Source organism: Alosa sapidissima, chromosome 1, assembly GCF_018492685.1.
Source record: "Alosa sapidissima isolate fAloSap1 chromosome 1, fAloSap1.pri, whole genome shotgun sequence".
In the NCBI taxonomy this organism is placed as follows: domain Eukaryota; kingdom Metazoa; phylum Chordata; class Actinopteri; order Clupeiformes; family Clupeidae; genus Alosa; species Alosa sapidissima.
In genome coordinates this window covers 12,598,355-12,624,534 of record NC_055957.1, presented here as the reverse complement: position 1 = coordinate 12,624,534, position 26,180 = coordinate 12,598,355, and the positions used below count along the sequence as shown (strand labels likewise).

The 26,180-nt window shown below is 40.9% G+C and overlaps 3 protein-coding genes across 6 annotated transcripts in view; 2 read left to right on the top strand and 1 right to left on the bottom strand.

The window, feature by feature from the left end:
* txndc12 (thioredoxin domain containing 12 (endoplasmic reticulum)) overlaps positions 1-4,004 on the bottom strand; it is an 8,287-nt gene extending 4,283 nt beyond the window's left edge. The window contains exon 1 of the mRNA XM_042087977.1: positions 3,805-4,004. Within this exon, the coding sequence (XP_041943911.1) occupies positions 3,805-3,901 (97 nt within the window). The 5' untranslated portion in view covers positions 3,902-4,004. The remainder of the gene's footprint in view (positions 1-3,804) is intronic.
* On the top strand, positions 3,093-16,389 carry abcb8 (ATP-binding cassette, sub-family B (MDR/TAP), member 8). 3 transcript variants are annotated; one of them, XM_042087932.1, is made up of 16 exons: positions 3,093-3,308; positions 4,835-5,147; positions 5,578-5,733; positions 5,890-5,984; positions 6,243-6,348; positions 6,576-6,737; positions 8,553-8,638; positions 8,859-8,956; positions 9,087-9,192; positions 9,469-9,502; positions 9,611-9,747; positions 12,031-12,125; positions 12,222-12,355; positions 12,917-13,064; positions 14,903-15,153; positions 16,040-16,389. In XM_042087932.1, the coding sequence occupies exons 1-16, from the start codon at positions 3,289-3,291 to the stop codon at positions 16,121-16,123; spliced, it is 2,025 nt and encodes a 674-aa protein (XP_041943866.1). In that variant the 5' UTR covers positions 3,093-3,288; the 3' UTR covers positions 16,124-16,389. The 3 variants fall into 3 exon arrangements, with proteins under 3 accessions (XP_041943866.1, XP_041943856.1, XP_041943875.1); XM_042087922.1 differs by lacking the exon at positions 3,093-3,308 and adding an exon at positions 4,466-4,696; XM_042087941.1 differs by lacking the exon at positions 3,093-3,308 and adding an exon at positions 5,253-5,417 and having other exon boundaries at positions 5,009-5,147.
* cdk5 (cyclin-dependent kinase 5) lies at positions 16,078-26,180 on the top strand. Of its 2 annotated transcripts, none has more exons than XM_042087965.1 (12): positions 16,078-16,193; positions 18,859-18,947; positions 19,043-19,110; positions 19,199-19,259; positions 19,516-19,572; positions 20,665-20,760; positions 21,259-21,333; positions 22,198-22,294; positions 22,432-22,501; positions 23,545-23,605; positions 23,766-23,846; positions 24,432-26,180. In XM_042087965.1, the coding sequence occupies exons 1-12, from the start codon at positions 16,172-16,174 to the stop codon at positions 24,516-24,518; spliced, it is 864 nt and encodes a 287-aa protein (XP_041943899.1). In that variant the 5' UTR covers positions 16,078-16,171; the 3' UTR covers positions 24,519-26,180. The 2 variants fall into 2 exon arrangements, with proteins under 2 accessions (XP_041943899.1, XP_041943890.1); XM_042087956.1 differs by lacking the exon at positions 16,078-16,193 and adding an exon at positions 16,630-16,797.

Below are 26,180 nucleotides of genomic sequence, written 5' to 3'. Positions count from 1 at the left end.
TTATCATAAAATATATGGTTCACTTTTTTTTTTTTTCTTCATGTTTCATGACTTTTCCTCAATTGAAGGGTACAACAGAGTTAGCATGAAATTTGTACAATAATTTGTTTTCAATGTCCTGTACAAATATTTTGTACATTGATGTTCCTTGGGGTCAGTTTGACCCCAGCAGTATGAAACATAGGATACATGAATATTTGACACATTATGGATATTATTATTTGAATAGTATGAGAACATATTGTTGTCATCATTATTACATACACAAGTACATATAAGTCATTTTGGCAGGACTGTATAAGTCAAAAGGGGAAGTAACAGCAAGCCTTTGGGCTGCTGACACTGGATAGGCAATATTGCCAGCCAGGGTTCCAAGTTTCATAAAGGGGTGTGGGGGGGTGGGATTGTTTTGTAGGGCTTTTGATGGTGGTTATTACACTCTTGTTAAGTACCCGTCACAAAAAAACTGGGTAACAATATGAATTATAATAATTTTCTGAGGGTTTATTTAGCTGGGGTCAAATTGACCCCAAGGATAAAGAGTGTCGGTAAGATTTGAGGATAACAAGGGTTAAGGATCCCGTTCGAGTTAGTTCTAGCAGAGACTTTCTAATGAGGAGACACAGCACTCAAAAAATCCTCAATAGATTTCTATGGGGTTAGTTTGTAACGCCAATATGGCCGTTGTCTACACATATCCCACCCCTTCCTCGGCAAAATGTCGACATGTGAATACATTGGGCCAATCATATGTTGTGTTGTGAAGACATCTTCCCAATCATCTGTTGTGAACTCGCCGCTGGAGCAAGATTGGTGTTGTGAAGCCTTGCACACGAGCATTTCTGTTGAATAGGATGCCCAATGAGTGCCCAAAAAACGTTGCTATATGGCCGCCGAGTGGAGGGACTTGCCTAAAAGGACTTTGGTTCGAGTGCCCCATCTACTCAGCAAATGTGTTGAAGCAGCTCTGGCCCAGCTCAGGCAATTGGGGCTCAGACTGTTGCCGTATTTGGATTACCTGCTGGGTGGAGAGACCCAGCGACGTCTCACACTGGATCCCTGTTGAGGGTGGTGTCAATGAGGAAAGTTGTGACAACAGATGCACCCCTCACAGGTTCGTGGGGGGAGGGGGGGCAGCAGCAATAAACGGTGTCAACCCCTCATCCACGGTTGTCATGTACTTACTGATCAGGACAGACAACACAACAGTAGTGGCTTAGATCAATCAGCAGGGCAGAACCCGCTCACTCCAGCTGCACAGGCTCCGCTCGCAGACGTCCAGGGGAACTCCCCTGTACAGGGAGTGGAGGGTTCACCCTCAGGGGGTCACAATGCTTTGGGAGAGATTCGACAGAGCTTGAAAACGTGCAACGCCCTCTCTTCTTTGCGTTAACGGACACAAATGCTCCGTTGGGTGTTGAGGCTCTGGCCCCCCCGTAGCCGAACGTTCTATTGTACGCGTTTCCCCCCACTCTGACGGTGAACAGATGCGTGCGTTGCAGTGCTGGAGACGCATCCCGTTCACTTTACATGGACTTACGTCATCCGTTGCCGAACTGAATTGTGGGTCAGTTGCGTCGCGTTGCTGCACCGACGGACGGCACCAGCCAATCAAATTACGAACAAGCGAACAACAGACAGCACCAGCTAATCAAATTACGGTTATACCTTAAGTCATTTGCATAGCTACCATCGCGAACACCCACTGGCATGCGTTGACGGAACGCAACTGTGTGTAGAAGCCGTGAGTCTCCGCTCACCCACCCTCGCCGTGGAGATTGTGGCTGGCGGAGGACCCAGCTGCTGGCAGCTACCACTACGCCGGGACTTCCTGTCTCCAAGCATGCGGACAGATATTCCATCCCTAGCCCATACTGGGGGCTGGCTCTCTGGTTGTGGCCCGTGAGAGGTCCAGTTGGCCTCCCTGCTAATGTGGTTTTATCGACTAGACGTTACTGCTCCCTCAGAGGCTCAGGCAACACTACCAAATGTTTTGAAAGAGAACGTCTGGTTACTTAATGTAACCTCGGTTCTCTGATAACAGAGTGAGACATCTCACCACGCTTCCCTCCTTGCATCAAGCACGGTGAAAAGCGCCTGCTTGAATGACGGAACGTTACTCTTATCAGAGAACCGAGGTAACGCAACCAGACATTTCCCATTCCTGATGAACATAGCATATTTTATTGCCAAGCATGCCTACATCCAGAGCAGTAAGTCACACGATTTGGGGCAATTATCTAATTGCGACTGCGATATGATTTTTGAATGTCAATGAATTGATTCAATATTCCAAATGTCTCTTTAATTTGTTCCACCCGATTGGTGAGCACGCCTGGTGCCCCTCACACACTACACACACCCACCAACCAGATGTGGCAGTCAAGGAGGATCAAATTAATGGAAGTAAAAAAAGTCAGAAATGTGACAAAATTAACTGTGCACAATTTAGATTTTGCGATTAGGTAATTGCGTTGGTTCATATGGCGATTACAACTGCGATTATTGTACAGCCCTACAACCCAGAGCCATATAAAGAGAGAGTGGCTACACTCTTTGATTGCAGAAAGGTGGGATGTATTTCTGGATGCTGGAGGGCATAATCTAGTAACTCGTTGACTGCTGACCAAGTAATTGGCCGTTTTCAGATCCAAAACTCCCATAATCCGGAACTGGCATGGAAAAGTGCTGCCATCTTTTTCTACGGTCTCTTATGGGAGTGTAGCCACTCAGTTTTCTCTACCGCTCTGCTCCAACCATTCACTAAACCAGCTGATTGGCACAACTCATCAGCCAGGTAGAGGAGTTAATTAGTGAATTCACCCGTGTTAAGTGCACAGGTAGAACCCAATATACTAACTTGTCCTAATGTGGGACACCTAAGCTCCAGCTTCCTTCACACTGTGGCATAATATAGCCTGCTACTGAAGTCCTGAAAAGCAAAACAATGTCCCACATTAGAGCAATCAACCCATGGTAGGACTTTTAGCCTACTCTCTGAAGCCACACTTTTACATCTCTGCCTACATCATCGACTAACCAAACTACAAGGGAGTAGCATTAATAGTGTTCTAAGAAGGCATTTATGAACTTTGTATAACTAACGTTACTCAGAAACAGGTGGAGGTACCATTTCGCGACCTCTGTTGGGAGACCCATGTTCTACAAGGACAATGACTAGGCACACTAGTAAACAAAAGAAAAGCTGGACAGAAACAAATTATGTCGAATGAATAAAGTTTAACCAGCTGCAATGATGGACTACCACGACGAGGAGAAAATCGCTTAATGTTGACTGGATATCATCAGTAAGACAACACACTTGCAGAGCCTGACAAACGATAACATAACTGAACTGATTCATGGAAAACGATAATGTTTTAACACTGACTGACTGCTACTAGCTAACTTAGCTTCTAATCATGTAGATACGAATAGGTGATGTTGCGTTAACGGTTTCTTAATTTAGCTGGACAACGTTAACTTCTACATAAACTAACGTGAACGCTAACATTAACGGAGCAATCCTTTGGGATCAAGCTATACCTAACCATATATATATCATACCTAACTGTAGCTAATTAACTTAACGCTAACGTTAACAGCTGGCTGAAAAGCTATAGCTAACAGTTTTGAAGACAATCACAGACTGAGCATTTTTATGCAATTGTCAAAACGGAAAGCAAGAAATCCAGATAACTTAAACGTTATTAAAATCTCAGCTATGATAGCATACCTAGGCAAGATATGTTAACGTTAGATATCAACGTGAAATATTTCCAGCGTTAACATTCGACAACTCACCTTTGCCATTCCCTTCAGCAGCAACCTTCCCAAGGTGGGACACGAGAAAAATGGGTAGAAATGAAAATAAGGCGATATTTATTACAGGGGACTGCATGGTCAGATTAGCTGTAAGGTTAAAATCAAACTGTAACAACTTTAATGTTAGCTTGCATTTAAAACGGAAGAGGCAGTGCCATAGGGCAGAACATGTTTCGTTTCCCACCAATCATGACATCGATAGTTTGGCTCCTGACACCTCGCTGACACTACACAAGATATGATTGGTGGACCTGTTCGTCATCTAGAATTACATTAGTGCCTGTCTAGAGCATAGTCTGAATTACACAAAAGATACAAAGTAGCTTCTAAGCACCATAGTATAATGTTGACTTAATCAGAACCCGTTTACGATTTAATCTTATTGGGAATAGATCTATGTGAAATTAAAATAATCGTTCTAGGCTAGTGTCGGGCACACGTTTAACCCCAGCATTTACTGTTAAATACATTGTTTCCATTGTTCATCCTGCAGTTGAACAAATAGAGTTCATAGATAAGAAATAGTAAAAAACAATCTGCATGCAGCCAGAGCCCTTGAGCCAAAAGCTGCTTGGTCTTGCAGCAGCAGATCTTTGTAACTATGGCAACAGCAACTGGGTAAAGGGTTTTACGAAGAAGTGCATGCTGGGATTGTGGAAACATGGCAGCCTTCTGTGATTCGGTTAACCTCAAGTGACATAAAACTTGGCGATTTGTTCAATGAGTTGCGATTGTAATTATTTTGTATATTTATGACAATGTTTCCCTTATTACGTTGCAGTCGGTTTACTAGAACTACCAATTCACCGATATTTCCTCGACCCTTTCACTCGCAAATCAATAATACACGAGAGATATGGACACGCAAACGGTAATATAACCGTTTCTGTTCACGTAACAGCATTAGCTAACAAGACAGTCAAGTATATTAAGATATATACATAGATAGACAGTACAGATCTAACATCGAGCCTTTTCTTAAATTGAATGTCTGTTCTTTGAATTACAGGTGTTTTCAGCAGAGGCAGAGTTCCAATGGTGATGGCAGTACTATTGTAATGCGTCTGTTTGGCCATGCCAGAAAAGCACTGTCTTTTTCTGTTGCCGGTAGCTCAAAACCTTCAAGGGTCTCTCTGAAGTTACTTATTGGACCTGCCGCCCTATCTGTCACTGCAAGGGCTTTCATCAATGTAGCATATTGCCAAGAGGACATCAACAATAATGTGCATGTACAAGCCAAAGAGAAGGCTCCGGAGTTCCATTGGGCTGTTCTTTGGGAGTTTGTGCGGCCTCAGTTCCTGGCCCTAATAGGGGCTGTGATTGTAAGTTCATCAGATCAGCTATTGTGTTGCGTGTGGCCTATATTATACACTTGATAATGCAAAACCAGTTCCTCTCTGTTTTTATATTTGTTGGGAGCATATTAGTTTATGAGATTACCTGAAGATAGTAGGCTACCGAGGTTTGAAAGCCACAAGCCTTATATCTGGAAAGTCAGGAAAGGACAGCGGTGCTGCTCATGACATCAGTGCATAACAGAACAAAACATCAGAGGCAAAGTCATCAATTCATTCCTTTAGAGCCGCTTTTAGGTAAAAGCTGAATTTAGCCGTCAATATTGTGTGGGCCATCAGCCAAGTTATTCTCAACTATTGCATCATGTCATATTAGCAAGATATGTAGTTCGTTTAATTGAAATGGCAAGAAGAAAACTCATGAATGAAAATATACTGATAATGAATTTGCTGACAGCTTGCTTTTGCAGCTGCACTCTTGAATATTCAGATCCCCTTGATGCTGGGCGGTCTGGTGAATGTGGTGGCCCGACACATGAGAGAACATGCCGGCAATTACATCAGAGATATACGGGGCCCTGCCTTCAAGCTGCTTGCACTCTACTGTCTCCAGGTACTGGCATTGACTCAGTACAGTTTAAAAACGGCGTACACTGACACATTTGCAATGACTGTGTGCTTAGATGGATTAGTGTTTACTTTAACAGTGAATATGGAGATGCCTCTATTTGTTTTGATGCTAATAACGGTCCTACTGTTGGGCCTCCAGGGGGCCCTGACCAGTGGCTACATCATCCTTCTGTCTAAAGTAGGTGAGCGGGTGGCTGCTGACATGAGGAAAACCCTCTTTGCATCCTTGCTCAGGTAACTGTCACAACATATTAACACTGACATGTTTCTATAAATATATAAGCCCCTTTCCTGATTGCAGCAAGATAAATGAATGATTATAGGGGCTTGGCCAATGCAGATGTTCAAAAAATAACTTACTGTATGGCCTACCTGTTCTAAGGTAATTAGGAAGAGCCTAAATATATATGTTTACCCTTCAACAATAAAAGTATGCACTTCACCTTTAAGGACTGATAGCATGAAGGTTAAGGAAATTCAGTATAATTTCAGACAAGATGTGGCCTTCTTTGATGCTAACAAAACTGGCCACATTGTGAATCGTTTGACTGCGGACATTCAAGAGTTCAAGTCTTCTTTCAAGCTTGTTATCTCCCAGGTATGTAGGGTTCCACTTAATCCTAAACGCTAATCCACATTTTAAACTCAGCTACTCAGTTTGGCCCATGTGGTTTTCAATGTCAGCTGTAATACAGAAGCCACAGACTCTAATGGAAGCAGGCCTTGTGTTTACTTGGACAGTGTTGTGGAGGTGAACTCTATGAATGAACCTCAAATAATCCAATGGTGACCTTTTCTCTGTGCTTGTCAATCTTGTTCCTGTAGGGTTTACGGAGCATCACTCAGACAGTTGGCTGCTTTGTGTCGTTGTACGTAATCTCCCCCAAGCTGACCGGCCTCACTGTGGTGGTCCTGCCCTGTCTGGTGGGCGCAGGGGCCATCATTGGCTCCTTCCTGCGACGTCTGTCCAGAAAAGCACAGGAGCAGGTAAACACATGCTCAGGCATCAGATCAACGTTGTGTTTGACAGAGTGGCAGTCAGCAAACCCTCTAGTGTGCTGATGTTTGCTCCCGGTGATGAAACATCTTTTTCCTTCTTGGGATCTGTCAGTGGTTCTGGAGACACTCTCACAGCCACCCTTCGAACCTATAGAAAACATTGAGTCCTAACCACTCTCATTCAAGACTTTTTCTTACTCACGCTTGTTTCCGCTAAATGGGTGGCAGAATTACATGCTTCCTAACCTGTTTCCGACCTGTTACTCTTCCCAATCCCATTTTCGTCCCGAAGGTCATTGATGGATCTTATCGATGTACATCTTTGGACCTGGATGCCTTTCACCCTCCCTTCTCATCGGAAGAGGAGGCGAGGCTACACTGCCTTTGCCCTGTCTGTGCTTTACGCATACGTGGACAGAACAAAGCCGTTCTGAAAGAATAATCACCTGTTTGTGTCATGGGCTGCTTCACTTCGAGGGCTTTCCATCTCTTTCCATCTCTGTCTGTCCCACTGGATGATGGAAGCGATTGGTTTTGTCATACGAAGCCAGGGGATTGCTTCCCCCAGTGGGCCTCAGAGCACACTCCACCAGAAGAATGGCTAATTCTTGGGCGCTGTCCAGGGGAATATCAGTTTGTGATTGCTCCCTCACTGGCTCATGCAGTATTTGGCCGTTAGTACTTTGCAAGACTGAGCTTGCCTCGTCTGTTGTAGGCTTGTGTAAGAGTATGTAATCCGGGAGTGGGCCATGTCTCCCATAGTGAGATACCAAACGAATGTTTGAAAGAGAACGTCTGGTTACTTAAAGTAACCTCGGTTCTCTGATAGCAGAGTGAGACATCTCACCACATTTCCCTACTTGCATCAAGCATGGGGAAGAGAGCATGCTTGAATGTCGGAACCTCACTCTTATCTGTGAACCGATGTGACGTTAAGTAACTAGGCATTTCCCATTCCTCACAAACATATTTTTTTACTTTAAGTGACCCAGTCATTTTCCATAGACAAGTGTGAGCTTGGTACCCTGCTAACATCACCTCTTGCCAAACAACTGACTCACCAAACTTCTAGGGAGCAACATGAATAATAATGTTCTATTAAAAGGGGCAGTGTGTCTGAGAATTTGATTAGATGAAGATTTTAACAGGATTACCGACATTTTCTTTGACCTTTTTGGAGAACTACTCAGAAACAGGGGAAGCTACTATCTTGCGAGCCAGCTGAGGGAGACCCATGTTCTACAAGGACAATGACTGGGCACACTAGTAACCAAAAGAACAGCTGGACTGAAACAAATTATGTCCGATGAATAAAGTTTAACTTCACCTGCAATGACAGACTGCCACAAAGATTAGAAAATCGAAAAGGGTTGGGTTTTATTCCTGACACACCTTTCACTTTGACTAGCAAAGTGTCAAGAACATTTAAAGTGATATTATAGGATATCGGATATAGGGTACCGAGTTCATCTAAAACCAACGTAAAGGGTCATGCTCCTACCCACGACAGCAATGTTTCATAGTGCTATACCAGGCATTCTGGGTGCACATTGCCCACGTCAGAGACTCCATTTTCTTTATTGTAAGACAGTGTGTCATCAAAATAAGTTTGAAGCTATTATTGTAAGGTAAAAGAACTACATTGAGTTGCTTTAAATGTCACAATGCATAATATAAACGTCTGTCATAAGAGTTGAGTAAGAGTTGTATGAAAAGGGCAGACATAGACATGATTGTACTTTAACTGTATCACTTGTGCAGTGTCTGAACTCTTTAATTCCTAATTTGATGTGTCTCATTTAGGTCTCAAAAGCTACCGAGGTGGCAGATGAGGCTCTGGGAAACGTGCGGACAGTGCGAGCCTTTGCAATGGAAGACAGAGAGCTGCAGTGAGAATTGCACTATTCTCCTTTTCCATTAATTTTGGATTATATCCTAATTAGCTGATAGGGGGATTGGCAGAGCAAAAGCTGTCTTGATATGTCACATTACCAAGGCCATTAACATTACCTGTTGAGAAGGGAATATTTTATCAAATTTATTTATTTTTTTTAAATAAAATCCCATTTCTAGGAAGTCTAAACTGAAATACTGTTGTGTATCTTACAGGTTGTACTCAGTTGAGGTGGACAAATCTTGTGAAATGAATGAAGCACTTGGATTTGGGATAGCTGTTTTCCAAGGGCTTTCAAATGTAGTCTTGAACTGTAAGCATGTGTTTATGGTACATATTATATATACCTAATATCCAGGAGACAGAAACTGAATACTGATTACAACAGACATACTGATCATATCTGTTACGAATCATTCTGTTTTTTCCAAACATCATTACAGGCATTGTTCTGGGTACCATTTTTGCTGGTGGATCCTTGATGGCAGGTGATGAGATGTCTGCGGGTGATTTGATGTCTTTCCTGGTGGCTTCCCAAACTGTGCAGAGGTGAATCACTCTTGTGTTACTCTGGTCATGTTCAAAATCAGATTGATGGCGTTTTAAGCCCCCACCGTCGACTTCAAGGCAGCGCTGCGACCATCGACTTCAAGTCACCTAACCCTAACCCTAGTTCCTTCCATGCAGCGCTGGCTGGAAGACGACGTTGGGGGCTTACAACACCATTGTGCTCAAAATGAGTGATTCAGTGATTCTGAAGGCCTAAGACTGGTGTAGCATGATTTAAAATGGACAGAATTCACATGTCAGTCCCTCTCTTTGTAGGTCTTTAGCCAGTATTTCAATCTTGTTTGGACAGGTGAGTAAGAAATTATACATTCCTTAAGGCTTCTGTTCTTCCAATATTCTGTGTACTTTAATCAATAGAAATCGAAAAGGCAACAAGGATATCACTGGTTGTTTTTAGATGGTGAGAGGTGTCAGTGCCGGAGCCCGTGTGTTTGAATACATGTCTCTGGAGCCTACCATCCCCCTGACTGGGGGAGGCCGCATTCCTACGGAGTCTCTCATTGGAAGAGTGGACTTCATGAACATCAACTTCTAGCAAGTTCATTGATTAAAAGAAAAAAAATAGATCACACACAATTGCAGTGATTTACGGAGCCCCAGATATGTCATGGGGAAAAAAAATAATAAGTTGTGGCCACGAAATAGCAATTCGTTCCCACAAAATAATAAGTTGTGGCCACAAAATAGCAATTCGTTCCCACAAAGTACTAATTTGTGGCCACGAAATATTAATTTATTCCCACGAAATAGTAATTCGTTCCCACGAAATAGGTAATTTGTGGCCACGAAATAGGTAATTTGTGGCCACGAAATATTAATTCGTTCCCACGAAATAGTAATTTGTGGCCACGAAATATGTATAGTCTAACGTGCACTGGACAGCTGGGTGAGCAAATCGAGTGCCAGTAGAAGCCTGTCGTGTCTTTTCTCATCACTCCCCACCAGCTCTCAATTCTCTGGTTTGCAGTAGGGTACAACCGGGACGATTGAAATGGGGGACGAATGAAACATTCCGGTTTTCTCCGAGTGCAACGATGATAGACAGACATCTTTTGGACAAAACATAGAGCATATTAACCTCCGTTGCTCAGCCAAATGCCATCCTGTTACGTCCTGTTATCACGGAGTTACAGGTGATAAACGATTTCTGATGGTCACAAGTTTACTTCATTAGCGGTTTATTTTTTTTGATTATTTGAGTGTTTTTCATTTAAAGGTTTGACTTCATGCTTATTCAGTAGAGCATTTAGTGCTCTCCCCAATCCCAGACGTTCACATTGCATGTTTGTTTGTAATGGATGCAAAACAGCCTATAATGCTAAATGTCTATGGGGGGACGATTGAAACACCTATTTCATTTGTCCCGACCAGGCAGTAAACCCCATTTATTCAATGCACACGTATCTGTGTATATACTATATTTTATGCAGGTGAGACATGGAAAAGCAGTTTTAGAAAGATTGGAGACTGACGGCCTGTGGGTCATGAAGGGCACTTATTTGGATGTGTGGTGGCTTTAACCACATAAAAACAGAGTGAAATAACATTTTGTACTATAGAAACATTATATAATTCGAAACATGCATTATTCTAGCTATATTAATGGCATAGTGCATGCTATTTCCATAACCGCGAAATACGCGCATCACCATGACGGCAATGAGTTGTTAACAGACATGAACCAAGACATATAGCCCAGCAGCAATCTATCTAAAATAACACATACTTGAAGTACCATTCATGGTATGTTGTCAAATATTGAAGTTGTGGGAAGTTTACATAATTTAAGCTGTATGTTTCATTCGTCCCCCATGCTGTTTCATTTGTCCCAGCCAGGAGGGACGAATGAACCATAACGCACGTTCGACTTCTCCTTAAATAACTCTTGAACGGTTTTGTTCAGAGCTGTAAATGCAACTGTATTTGACAGAGGACAGATGTAGGTTGCTAGTGACAAAATATTAACTTTCAGTGTTTTACAATGTCTTTGTAAATTATGTTTCATTAAAAAGTGTTTCATTTGTCCCGGTTCTCCATCAGCCTCGGCGTTGCTCCTGACCGTCCATCTATCTCGGCACAGGTCCTCGGGTCAGCGCACCTCTGCGACGCAACGTTTTACAAAAGATAGAAGTGCCCGAGATATGATTTCATCAGCGCGCGGCGTATGCAAATAATAACAAAGAAATAGAACAGTGATGGGTGTGTGGGTAGAAGGCGTGAGATGAGATGAGGATGGGGAAAAAGTGAGAGTGAGGAGCCTCCAGCTATCTGATGCATGTTGTAATGGAAATGTTCACGGCCGCCCTATAAAAAAACGCAAACGAGAGAGACACGTTCAAGTCGTACCTACGCCGGTGCAGCGACCTGGCTCTTAATAGTCTGTGGAGATGCCTCTCGCTAATAATGAATCCCTCCAATGCCAGGCTTTTTTAAATGTCTTTGTATTTCATTCCCAGCCTAAAATAGCACTCTATCATACTATCCCTGTCCATTGTGTGACAGCGACTGTTCCTGTTTGAGGAGTTGCGCTTAATTTGCTCATCCAGCTGTCCAGTGCACAGCCTATAGGCCTACCTATTTCGTGGCCACAAATTACTATTTTGTGGGAACGAATTAATATTTCGTGGCCACAAATTACCTATTTCGTGGGAACGAATTAATATTTCGTGGCCACAACTTATTATTTTTTGGGAACGAATTGCTATTTCGTGGCCACAACTTATTATTATTTTTATTTTTTTTCCCCATGACATATCCGGGGCTCCGTAGTGATTTTTGATAATGGGGTAACTGGTTTTTTTTTTTTTTTTTTTTCAGTTATCCTACAAGACCTGCTCACCACATCTTGAAGAACCTGAATTTAACTCTACCTCCTTCTAAAACTGTTGCAATTGTTGGAGAGTCTGGTGGAGGTGTGTATTTATTTATTTGACAGTGTTTGTTTGAATAAAAATAATAGTGCATGTGCTTGCTAACGCTAATATACATTACTATCCAAATGTCTGTAGGTAAGTCTACAGTTGCTGCTTTGCTGGAGCGCTTCTATGACCCAGCAAGTGGAGTGATCATGCTAGATGGTCTAGATATCAAAACTCTGGACCCCTCCTGGCTCAGAGGCAAAGTTATTGGATTTATCAACCAGGTCTGTGCTGTTTCATTTTGTCTTGCTTAACGTTGATATCCTTATTATGTAATTGCTTGCTTGCCCTTGTCCATGAAAACTAACAGATATGCCAAGAATTGTATTGTACCATCAGCATGATGCTATTATGTGACTCTATTGTTTTTTGGGGTTTTCTTTAACTTGAGAGTTATACTGGAGAGTTATACTGAGAGTTATACTGGAGATAAAAGCAGTCAAATTGTTCACTTTTCCACTATAACTCTACTTACATCAGTGGTTCTTAAACTGGGGGTCGCCAAAAATATTGGAGGTGTCGCGAAATTATTTGCTCTCTGGATTAAGGACCTTTTTCTAAAGGTTTTTAGTCAAAGGTTGCCATTGACAAAATGCCTTTGATGTTGACATAGTCTACCTATGAGAGAAGAACATTTTGAAACCAAATTCCGCTGATTAGAGAGAAGAGGGTCGTGAAACTTGGCCCATGTTTTTTGGGGGGGTCGCCAGACAAAAAGTTTAAGAACCACAGACTTGCATAATACAAGATTTCAGTGAACGTAAACATTCCTGTTATATGGACAGGAGCCGGTGCTCTTTGGCGCATCTGTAATGGAGAATATCCGCTTCGGGAAACCTGAGGCTTCTGATGCCGAGGTCATCACTGCAGCCAAACAAGCAAATGCTCATGGCTTCATCACTGGCTTCCCCGATGGGTACAACACTGTTGTTGGTAAGTTAAAACACTTAATGCATACAAACTACACTCACTTGGTGATCCTCTCTGATGTGTAATGGGCAGTAGTCATATGCTGCATATGTGCTTTATAATGGGCAGTAGTTGCGTCAACATCAAGGGCGGGCCTTAGGGGGCCAGTGTGCCCCCCCAACTGAGTTCTCTCCTTGATATAAAAATTGTAACCTATCGAAATATTATTACGGCTATGATTGAAATTAAATCCATATTGAACACTGATGTTGAACACTTAGCCTACTCAAAATGAAACATGACACGGACTGACACGTGTCATTTGTCAACTATGTTACTGTTGATTGTGTGCGCAACCTGTGCAATGAAGAGGGATTCTGCACACTTGGACACCGTTGCAGCGAGTGCCACCAATACATTTACTCAAGATAGATCTGGGAAGATAATGGAAAATACAAGGTTTTTCGAGTTTCTGGCCGCAGGAAGACCCAAGCACCCAAGCTGAATGCATGAGCTGTTGATCTAAATTGCAGAAACTGTAAATAACTCGAAATGAATGGAGACACAGTGATGATGAGATTTTGCACTCAGCTTAGGCCTGCTAGTGGTGAGTCTGTTATAGCCTATTTACTTGTATTGTAGCTTATGCAATGCTATTCTATCTTTACACTTACCCCCCCTATTTTGAGTTTTTGCTCGAAATTGCACACTGCCTACTAACAATAGCACTGTTTCCACATACTTTGACTTATATTCAAGTGCTTGACCTCTTTTGAAAGCAGAGGCCTAGTAGATTATTTTGGTACCAATAGATTGACTGTGTGATGAACTGTCAGAGAGTGGCAAAGGGTAGAATGATGATTTTTTTTAGGCGTTTTTGTACATCTCTGGAAATGACCACATTCTGCTCTCTTGGTCATTTATTTTGTCTTGGAAACACAACTGAGGCCCACTACCAGGTCTTGTGAATCTGTATCTCAAAGTAGATCAATATAGAATGAAATATGAGTACTTTATTATTATTTGCCAAGATATCCTCATGCGTCTTGTAAAATTCCCTATGAAAATTTCCCACAGGACTTTTGGCTACCTAAGATGCATACTGACAATAAAATGCTTACTGTGTGGCAACCTCTTGGTGTAGAAACATAATCATGGTCTCAAATGAAAGGTAACACTTTGAGGTTTCTTGTAGACTGTTTGGAATGTATGTCAGGGGTTCTGATATAGAATGACTAAACAAAATATGGAATGATTACACAAAAGTCTCTATTTTTGCATTTTCTTTGTTGGTTCAATGGGTGTGTATAAGATGGACTATACATCTGCACAACTAATATTGGATAAAACAACATAAATGATCAATTTCTAGGGATTTTTGTGAATATTTCAATACCCAATATGCTGCATCTGCACCAAAGGCGGAGGGGGGCATTTTTGATCAAATTTAATTGAGACATAGTAATGTAATGTAAAGCACTATACATGACAAATGTTGTAATATATGGATTCCCAAGAGATTAAGCTTTTAAATGGTGTATAATATTACTATGCTATGGTGCATACAATTGATTTAGAATGTTGGGGTGTGGGACACCCGCAGTGTAAACAGTTTAAATGCTGTGTGCTAGTCTATTAAACGCTATAGGCTATGACGCTATGTTCTTGCACTATTTTCCCCCATACTCAAATTGTTTCAGTTACCAAAAGGCTTGAAGGATGCTCTTTATGATGCTCTTCCCCCCCCCCACCACCCGTTGCTCTCTGGCGCCGACCCTGAGTTGAATGCTGCAGAATGTGCCCTTAAAGTGTAACAGATGTGTTGATAATATACTGATGCCCAGCTGTCCAACTTGTCGCAGGTGAACGTGGGGTGACGCTCTCAGGAGGTCAGAAGCAGCGCATTGCCATCGCCCGCGCCCTGATCAAGAACCCCAGGATCCTCGTCCTGGACGAGGCTACCAGTGCCCTGGACGCCGAGTCGGAGAGAGTGGTCCAGGAGGCCCTGGATCGGGCCACGACCGGCCGCACCGTCCTCATCATCGCCCACCGGCTTAGCACCATCAAAGGGGCTGACCTGATCTGCGTCATGAACAATGGCCATATCGTGGAGGTAAGGAAAGCAACACAAATCCGTCTTTCAGACAGTTTGGCTCAGACCAGTGGTTCTGGTGGAGTTGCATTGCTAATCTAATTTTTCTCAAGTCACCCTAACCCTAGCCACCATTACAAGGACATATATATATATATATATATATATATATATATATTATTAATCAATGTGACCAAACCCACTTCTTTTATTACTGATGAGTCCATCACATATGTATGGGAGGGCAGTCGTGGCCTACTGGTTAGGGCTTCGGGCTTGGAACCGAAGGGTTGCCAGTTAGATCCCCGACCAGTGGGAACGGCTGAGTGCCCTTGAGCAAGGCACCTAACCCCTCACTGCTCCACGAGGGCCGCTGTAGCAAGGCAGCTCACTGCTCCGGGTTAGTGTGTGCTTCACCTGTGTGTTCACTGTGTGCTCTGTGTGTTCACTAATTCACGGATGTGATAAATGCCGAGACCAAATTCCTTGTATACGCAAGTATTCTTGGCCTAGAAACCTGATTTATATTTTACATGTAAAGATTTACATTTACATGTACTAGTATGTGTAGATAGTACAAAAAGCTGTTGCCGTGAGAGATGAGTGACATTCACTATAATTAATTTTCAAAAATATTAACACAATTTACCAACATTTCAGTATGAAAAGTTTTTGGATTATATCTGGAACAGAGTGGGTGTCTGGCATTTATAATCACATTATGTATGTATCAATGAAGAGTAGCCCAACCAATGCAAATAATATTTACATCTACATTTACATTTAAGCCTGACCCTAGTGCTATTCATGAACAGGTAGAATATATTTAGAAAAATAACTAAACATCGTTGACTTTGTGTAAGCATGTGATTGACCACTGGATGTCATTCTCCCTCTTTCTTTGCAGGCTGGCTCACACTTGGAGTTGCTTAGCAAGGGAGGACTGTATGCTGATCTGATTCGTAGGCAGAGGTCTGAGGAAAAGAAATGAACCTGCTGACCATTTTACTGGACAGATAGTAGAACATACAATATGTAAATGAGGAGTTTCTTCATCTCAGGTGAAAGCATCAAACAGATGTATTTATTTATAAGATTATGTTTACTGATTTTAAACGTGACGTGTATTTAGCACTTATAAATTTTATACACAACATATAACACATCATATAATGCCAGCATAAGGATGGGAATTTTAATAGGTTGCTACCGTCAAATAATATACCAATAAAATGAATAAACTTACCTGGAAATGTCGCAGTCTGTGAATTCATGTCTATCTAATCGCACATAGGATGAACAGCACTTGGATGAAGGATCTTAAAAACGATATATTAAATTGACTCTATGTTAAGACCACGAGGCAGTCTACTACACTTAAGTAAATGGGAGAAACAAAATATTTGGTTAATTTCATGTGACAAATTATTTGGTAAGTGGCTGGCTAGTTCAATCCATAGGTTTAACCAGAGGGAAACCTAGCGGTGCTTGCACCGCCTGCAATTTGTCATTTAGCCGGTAGATGACCACAGATCCCAAGCTCAGTTGACGTTGCTTCTAAATTCCACTCCCAACATTTGGGATTGAGAATTGCCCCAGCTATTTTAGGCTGGCTTCCTGTACAAACCATGCAGAAGTATGAGAAGCTTGAGAAAATCGGAGAGGGTAAAATACTTTTCAATTCACTATCTTTCTTCATGGTTGGGTTTTTATTGATATCAAGCTTTTCAGCTAACGTTAGCTTCATAGCATGTGATACCTTAGCAGTGGCCTGCTAACACTGATTGTTATTGTAGCCCAAACCCTTTTAACAGAATTTATAAAACTCACGTTAAGATTAGCTATTGTAGGTGAATTAATGTTACGCTAGCTAACTGATTTGGTTATATGGCAATAACTTATCACGTAACGTTACCACAGAAGATAATGCATCATATTCGAGCAGCTAGCTTAACGTTAGCTACTTGGTTTGGTGCCATATAGGCTACTTACATGCAAAAAATACCTAACGTTATACCTTTGTAAGAAAAATGTTTAGCAAAGTAAATAGACAAACGGTAAAATGGTTAGCTGCTCGGTGATAAAGTGATTCGACATATGTTATTTTCCCAGTAGAGTCTGTTGAAAGCACGAACATGCATAAATAATGTTATTTCTTTGTAAACCTACAACAGCATCGAACTACGGATGCAGCAACAGCAACGTTAGGTGGCTAGGTTCTATATTTTATCTGGTTAGTTAGGATGTTGACTGACAAATTAACTACCAAGTAATGAAAAACAATGCCTGTACGTTTGGTTATAGGCACGGTGACAGACAACGATGGCTAAAAGAGCTCTAGTTGTCTATGTATGCTAACCTCATTTGCTAATTATCATTAGCTAAGTTGTAACGTTAACAGATTAGAAGGTAGCTTAAAAGTGTAGGGGCACATTCAAAAAGTAGGCATAGTGAAACTAGATGTACTGCATAGCGGGACAAAAAAAAAGACCGCCGCTCAGAACATCTCAACTGAGAATAGGGGCGATATAATATTGCATTTTCATTTTTTACCTGTGTATGGGGAGGGGTTTGCAAATAACAAATGAGTGGGTATTGGCTAGGCTGATGTGGCCTTTGAGACGAACATACCATAACACATTTGTTACCGATGGTCATAATAAGTGCAGTGTTTAAAGCTACATTAAAATGTTGGTAAGCATAGATAAGCTTTTTAACGTGCATGCTGGGTAACTCATTTCCAGCTGGGGTGCCTGACAGGTTACAATGGCGGTGGCGATGTATTGATGCATACACAGCACAGCAACAAAATAGTAGAACTTCACTGCTTAGGTGATTGGAACTGTCTTTAACTGTGTAGACCAGGGGTGGGCAAACTGCGGCCCGCGGGCCGACTCCGGCCCGCCAAGCACTTTCATCCGGCCCGCCGAGCATTTCATTTGGTTATCAGGCTGCTCGCTATTTTTTTCCTGCGATAGAGACGACGTTGGTTAGCTTTACTGCAAACTGCTTTTCACCTTAGAGAATGTTTACAATGTCAAAACATCATGTTAAATAGAGATAACATCATGTTAAACTAAGTTAACTCTTAGTTATCTCCTTTGCAGCAGATCTAATGTGAACATTATGCGATCCATTTAATTGGGAATGCGTCTGCACTCACGAGAGGGAGAGAGCCGCAGGTTCCAGATGGCTTGTCATTGTTGATAATTGATATCTCCTTCTTATAAGAAACTTTTAAAAGGAAATCATGAAGGCAACAGTAGTTCCCACTACTGACCATTTAAAAACTGTGAGAGGGCCCAGCCGTAGGTACAGCACTAGCCATAGCGGAGCAGGCAGAAGATCATTGAGAAATAAACGTGAATTAAAGCGACTGTCTTAAAGCGACAGTGCACAATTTATAAATTTGTTAAACAGCATAAAATTAGCAGTATTTTTAAGCAATTAATATTTTAAAAGAAATACTTTTCATACTGAATTATAGGCTATAATTTTTTTTTTTTTTTTTATGTGTGTGTCGTGGGGGGGGTGTTGTGCGTCAAAAACGGTAGTTGTGAGTCAAAAAGTTTGCCCACCCCTGGTGTAGACCTTGGGTGGTCAGATCTGTTCTTGGACATCTCCCCCTAGTCTCCCTAAAGTTACTGTAGGCTACTGGGGAACAGCTGAACTGGACACCTATATGGCATACTGCTTACCAATGTTAAGTGTTTCTCTTTTTCATAGGCACATATGGAACTGTCTTTAAGGCAAAGAACCGTGAGACTCATGAGATCGTGGCCCTTAAAAGAGTCAGGCTGGATGATGATGATGAGGTAGGCCATACATTGTTTTCAACACACCAGTTATTTTAAACAACATTACAAATGACAAATAACTCAACATGCACATCTGAAATACTTTTCTGCAGGGTGTCCCGAGCTCTGCATTGCGAGAAATATGTCTGCTGAAAGAACTGAAGCATAAAAACATAGTCAGGTACGAGTAGTGTAATATGAGTAGAATAATGATGTATGTATAAGACTGTTGAACAGAAAATGTAAAATGATTTGTTTTGCATTCTAAGGTTGCATGACGTCCTTCACAGTGATAAGAAGTTAACTTTAGTCTTTGAGTACTGCGATCAGGTGAGGAACATACATGACCAACTAATACATGACATTAATCTATTCTTTTTTTTTTACATTTATTTTCAGCCAGCCATGTTGTGAGCAATTTTTTAAGCTTCAGAAACACTTACACACACCTATAAATGAGAAGTTGTGCACTATATGTTGCAGTCTGGCCACTGAAATGGGAACAACTACATTATAGTGCTTGACAACCGTGTTTTCACAATATTTATGAAATGTTTAAACTGTTGCTTCATTCTCGTCCTCTTAGGACTTAAAGAAGTATTTTGATAGCTGCAATGGTGACTTGGATCCAGAGATTGTAAAGGTGTGTGGGCTCCATAAGATAACCTAATATACGTTACACTCATATTCATCTGAATGATCTGGAATGATTCCTTAACACTTTGAATGCCGCGCTGTTTCGAAAGCTTTGGCCCGGAGTGCCAGCAATCTAGATCATAGTTGACGATTTTTGTAGAGCCACAGCGTATTTTATGTTATACCTATGGACGCATACTATGGTTTGTTTGAAAGGTGAGACTTTAAGTTCTCAGTGGGTACAAACTGTTTATTTCTACATGCCTCTTTTCCTGAGAAATCCCAAGCTAAACAGTGGCTAGTTTTCATCAAAATCCCTGTTTTTTTTATATATATATATATATATATATATAAAATATAGATAAATAAAGATATAGCGTCTTTTATGAAATATGCACTGTTTGAGCCTGTCACTCTTCTGACACTTACACAAGTCCTTTGACCCAGAAATGTAAGATAAATATAGTTTTTCTGTTCACAAAACCACGTTTCTACTGCTGTCGGGCTCCATAATTCCTCCTCCTCTTGGTTGATGATCAGAGTCATGTTGTCTTAGTAGAAAGGTGGACTCATCCAGCGTTGTCTGGCGAACATTTTCATTTTCCCCTTTAGCGCCTGAGAAGTGTTGCCTGTAAAGTTTTTCGGGAAGTGACCTAGCGAGACCTGGCGAGACTGCCACCTAGTGATAAACCCACGAAAATAAATGGCCTGGACATGCATGCGTCACTGATTCGACCCAAAGCAGCAACCATCAAAAGCCGAGTTATGATAAAATGGCCAGATTGTGCGTTTTCATGAGATTTCGATCGTCATCTATTTCAGTTCTATTCATCATAGAGTTCCCAAAATAGCACATAAGGTGTGTTAGAGTGTCTATTTTTGTAATTTAAAAAAAAAAAGCTAAAAACGCAATATTGCGTTTTTGGCACTCAAAGTGTTAAGGAACTTGATAAAATGTGCTAATACCTATGACACAAGAATAGACACTTATTGTAAATTGTTCAGACAACGCTGTTCTAATGTTTTATTGGTTTTTGGTTATTATAGGAGAATAGTATTATTTCAGATTGGTTCATATATTGTTTTGATTCCTCCACAGTCATTCATGTACCAGTTACTAAAGGGGCTAGCCTTCTGCCACAGTCGGAATGTGCTCCACAGAGACCTCAAGCCACAGAATTTGCTCATTAACAGGGTAAGTTTGAGTGTTGAGCTGACCTTTGAGTTTTTCTAAAGGCTTTTGAGCAATGCGTTTAGAAGTCATTCAACAAGGCCTCTTCTGTGATAATGTAGTATGAAAACACCAGCAGTTGCAAAAGCTATTTTTTTTATGAATAAGTGTTTAAGCTGTGTCCCATACTTAAAGTAGAGCAAAAACAAAAGCAACAATAAAGTAGGTTGTTGGCTATTAATGTTCACTGTAATTACTGGAGGTGGAATTGCACCCTGCAAATTTGAACTCTAACTTTTACTAGTGTAGACACTCTTGAAATTGTACATCACCCAGAATTTCTTCTGACTATGTCTTGTTTTCCACAATTATGCCTATATTTGGTGTAATGGTTTGCTGAATGCATTAAGGGGGCATTTAGGTTAATGTCTTTACCTTTAGAATGCTTATGTATTTCCTTGTTTGCGTGTATTCACTCCTATCACATTTCACAATGTGTTATTATTTAATTTTGCTTCTTAGAATGGAGAGCTGAAGTTAGCAGACTTTGGCTTGGCCCGAGCCTTTGGGATTCCAGTACGTTGTTATTCTGCAGAAGTAAGTCATTTACAGGCCTCCTTTTTAGTGCAAAAATAATTCTGTGGAAATGCATGGATTCCAATTTCTTCCAGTAGCAGCAACTGGAATTCATGCATTTCCACGGAATTATTTTTGGAATCTGATCCCTTATCATACCTGTTCATTCATACTCGTCGCTCGACTTATCGTGACTAAATTCAAGATGGCTGCAAACGCTAAACTCCGTATAGATACTGTCTGTATAAATCGTCTTGTAAGTAAACTACCAGTGCTTTTTCAAAGTTCTCAATGTCTCGTTTTAAATGTCAAGGCACTCGGAAGTCTACCAATGAAGTATGGAGCTACTTTAAGCCTCGTAAATGGTGTAAAACAGTGATTTATTTGCATTGCTAGGCCGATGCCCAAGGCACCCCCATCGAAAAACTGTTTGTAGCATCGGCTAACTAGCGCCAGATTTCTGAGTGCAGGGGACAAGCCGAGATGAGCTATGAGACATACGTTCACACCCGGTATCATGTTTCAACACACTTTAGGTCAATATCACACCGGAATTCTCCTTTAAGGTAGATGTTTGATCCACTGAATTGAAATAGTGAAATTTATGTTTATGGATTTAATAAAACCTTAGTCCCCTCTGTGCTACTTGGACAGAGATTCAGCCCTTCATACTGTTATAAGGGGATATTCTTTTTCAATGGTTATTATCCAGTGAACTATAAAACAGAATTATTAAATGTAATCTCACATTCAAACTCCAGTAAACCTTATGTGCCCTCTGCAGTGCAGACTCCGAATGAACAGATGAATCTGGCTTAAACCTTCTTGGCCTAAAAGCTGCCTTTTCAAGGTTCACTCAGAATGTTAAATTGTGCCCTTTTCCAGGTGGTGACGTTATGGTACAGACCCCCAGATGTGCTGTTCGGTGCTAAGCTTTACTCTACCTCTATTGACATGTGGTCAGCCGGATGCATATTTGCAGGTGAGAAATTAAGATGGATAGGCTTCAACAACAGGATATGAAATGAAACATTAGTCCTTTTAATGGGTTTTGTTCACAAGCATAAACATATCTCTAAGGCTTATGATGTTATGCCTGGTATGTGCTGTGCATTTCAGAGTTGGCTAATGCTGGAAGGCCCCTATTTCCTGGTAATGACGTTGATGACCAGTTGAAGAGGATCTTCAGATATCCTTTATTATGTTTGGAGAGCCTTCAGATCTCCCCTGCTGTTTGCCTTGAAAATCTGCACTAAAGGTGAATTGGATCACCCAGTACTTGTATAACGGCACAGACTGCTGTGCAGGTTCTGTGCTGTGATTTAGAAGCCTCTATGGTCTTCCACAGACATACACTACTCACATAAAGTCAGGGATATTTGGCTTTCGGGTGAAATGTCAGGATGAACCTAAAATCCACTATAACCTTTACAGGTGAACTTAAAGTGACCTTCTCTAAACTTTTTTAATGTGCATGTCCAACAGTTCAATATTTCAGTACTTTCTGTACTGAAACATTACATTTCACCCAAAAGCCAGATATCTCTAACCTTTTGTGAGTAGTGTAAAAACAAATGTCTGATTCAGATATGGTACCATTTTCATTAAAACTGGTAATACCATTGGTGCCTCAAACATCGTAATATTAGATTAGATTAGATTCAATTTATTGTCATTTAGCAGAGTACAGGTACAGAGCCAATGAAATGCAGTTGACATCCAACCAGAAGTGCAAAGAAGCATTAAATACCAAGTGCAGGGTATGGTATTCTGTGCCGTTATGTAGACAGTAGAGATTAAATAATTAGACTCGTGCTTGGCAGTGTAATGGCTTCTCCATTGTGCTACGCAGTCGATAATTGATAGCTAAATTCAGGAATAGAATACGCAGTACTACTTTCCCAAAATAGATTATGAACTATTTTTCACATCTTGGATAGGCCAGTGTTCTATTCTATTCACTGGTCCAGTTGCACGAGGAAGCGTACAGTGTTCATGAATCAATTGATATGAGTATACACTCTCCTCCTACATATATACAGTATGCGTGGATTGAGAATGTTGTTAGCATAACCACCAGATGGTGTTGGTTTGCATTTTCACTCCCTGTAAGCAGACTCCATCTGCATCCTCTCTAACACCACTTGTCCCTGCTACGGCAGGGGCTTATATCAGATTTGGGGGCCGTATGATATCTGTGAGCACATGAAGTTTTCTTTAATGACTTTGCACGTTGCTAGGGACACCAACAGAGGAACAGTGGCAGACAATGACCAAACTACCAGACTATAAGGTATAGCACACTACTTCTCCACTATGCTGTGCAAGTATTTATGATGGTTGCTTTCTGGGAGTTTTCCTTCAAGTTTTCATGAACAATCTAGAGTGGAATATCTCTAATATTCTACACACATATAGCCCTGAAGGTGTGTTAATGCTGCTTATCTCAACAGCCGTATCCCATGTACCCTGCTACTACATCCTTGGTGAATGTTGTCCCTAAACTAAGTAGCACTGGACGAGACCTACTTCAGGTATGTTCAAATAATATCAAGGTGCTATTAAGGTATTTCCTCTGGGAGTTTCCCATTTAGATTTTGTCTAGCTGTATAATCCCTATAGTATGTGCTATGCTGTTAGACATTTAGCGAACCTACAAAGGTTCTGTTGCTACAACAGCTGAGATGTGGGGTTTGAATGATTGCTATGTATTACCACCAAGCGCATATTTGTGATTACCAGAAAATCCTGGTGGTTGAGATTCTGTAACATTGTCAAATTACCCTCTCAATGTAGGATGCCAATGCCCTGTACAATATCCCTAATGTAAATGAATTTGTCTCAGAATAGGTTTTTGTTGTATAGACCTTTCTGATGTCTGGGGTTGATTTCTTTAAATCAGATGGCTATGGACAACCCTGTGGATGGCCACTGGCATGAAGTTGTGCAGATAGTCACATAATTCTTATATGTTTAAGTAAACAATAATCATTTAAGGTCTTATAAATGTTTAATATTAGGGGATTTGGTATTAAAAATGTAATAGTATTACGTAATTGCATACCTCCTAGGCCATCATTAGACGCTTAGTCATTTGGACACCTGTTTCTCTTGTGCAGAATCTGTTAAAGTGCAACCCAGTTCAGCGAATTTCAGCCGAAGAGGCCTTGCAGCACCCGTACTTCGCTGACTTCTGCCCACCGTAGATGCTAAACCCACTGAGCCACAGTCAACAATCTGGATCACCACTGTCACTCCCCTGGGGAGGATTTCACAAAACAGATTCAGCATGTCTATCGGCTGCTTCCCAAAAGACATTTCTCTCACCATACTTTCCTGTTGGGAAAACCAAATGCATAGCCTAACAAATGCATGCATTGTGAAACAAAAAAAAAAAAAAAAAATAGCCTTTTTGACAACAGCAGGTCACTTGCATTTCCCTACAACAGTGCCTGTTGACAACTGAGTAGATGAAGTGGGGTTGACCTGCACATTGCACAAGCTGGTCTGTTTTGTGAAATACTCCTCTGCTCTGCTGTTGGACCCCAGCCCCCGTAGGACCTCTAGCTGATGTAGCTCTTTTTTTCTCTTTAGACTTTTGCCTGTGAACTCAACTTTCCTTTCCTCCTCTTTCCTTTGGCAAAATAGGACTGAAGTCAGTCCTTGTGTGAGTATGTGCGCTGTCAATTCAGCTGTTTGACGCACTACTACATTTTCACAAGAACCACCCTGGTATTTTAGTTTGTAGACCGTTCTACAAATCGAGATCCGTCTGAGCCACTTGCCAAATTCATTTAGCACCGTCGGACCTCTATGTAAGGATTTGGAGCGTTTCATAGCATCTGTCCTTAACTGCATGGTTGAGGCACATGCACATTTCTAGTACAAGTCTATTGCATTGTGCATTCATCATCTATGCCACAGTATTTAACCAGTGGATTAATGGATAACTGACAGTTTGAACTTCTACTGTTCTGCTGTAAGAATGTGAGTTTGATCAAATGGCTGGGAACTACATATTATTTGTACAGCTTTGTTTTACACTTGAAGAAAAGTCAAAACAATCAAGTGTCGGCCAGACAGACTTGCATATTCTTTCGTTCTTTTAATGATTAGTGATGATAGCTATGCCACCAGCTAACTTTCGTAGGAGATTTAAGATGAAGTGGTCATATTTATACGTCTAACTGCTGGTCTTTTCTGTTACTGTTTTTAAACATCTTTCTCATTTCAGTGCACTTTGTAGTTAAATAATGAATGATAGGTGAGGAGGTTTTCTTTCAATGTTCATGTCGAGTTGCACCTCTTGAGCAACCATTTCCTACATACTACAGCAAATGGCATTGTTTATCAAAAGTGGACCAGACCTATGAGTCAGTTCTTAATGTTTTATTTGTAGCTTAGTTTTTTTTTTTTTTATTAAAATGAAGTTTTGATGTTTTTGATGTAATGTTGGCTTTGCCTAATTTTTTTGCAGTTATTATTCCTCTCTAACACCGGTTCATTGGCTTTTTTGTAATTGCAAATGAAGCTAGAAGGTGTGACATTCACCTGCAATTATTTTTTTTGTCATCCCAAAATCATTATTATTATTATTATTATTATTATTATTTTATAAAGACCACATACTTTTAAATTTTTATGTCAACACAAAATTTTAGAATGCATGTATTTATTTATAACTGAATGTTCATGTGTTGGGATTAAACATTTTGTTTCCAATACAACAGAATGTTACTTTTTTGACTTGGTAGCATTTCTCAGCTTTGAGTGATGGGATGCAACATATTTTGCTCCACCATATATTTTGTCACTGTATGATATATTTTCATTGATTTTCCAACTGAAAATAAACTGGTGGAGCACAA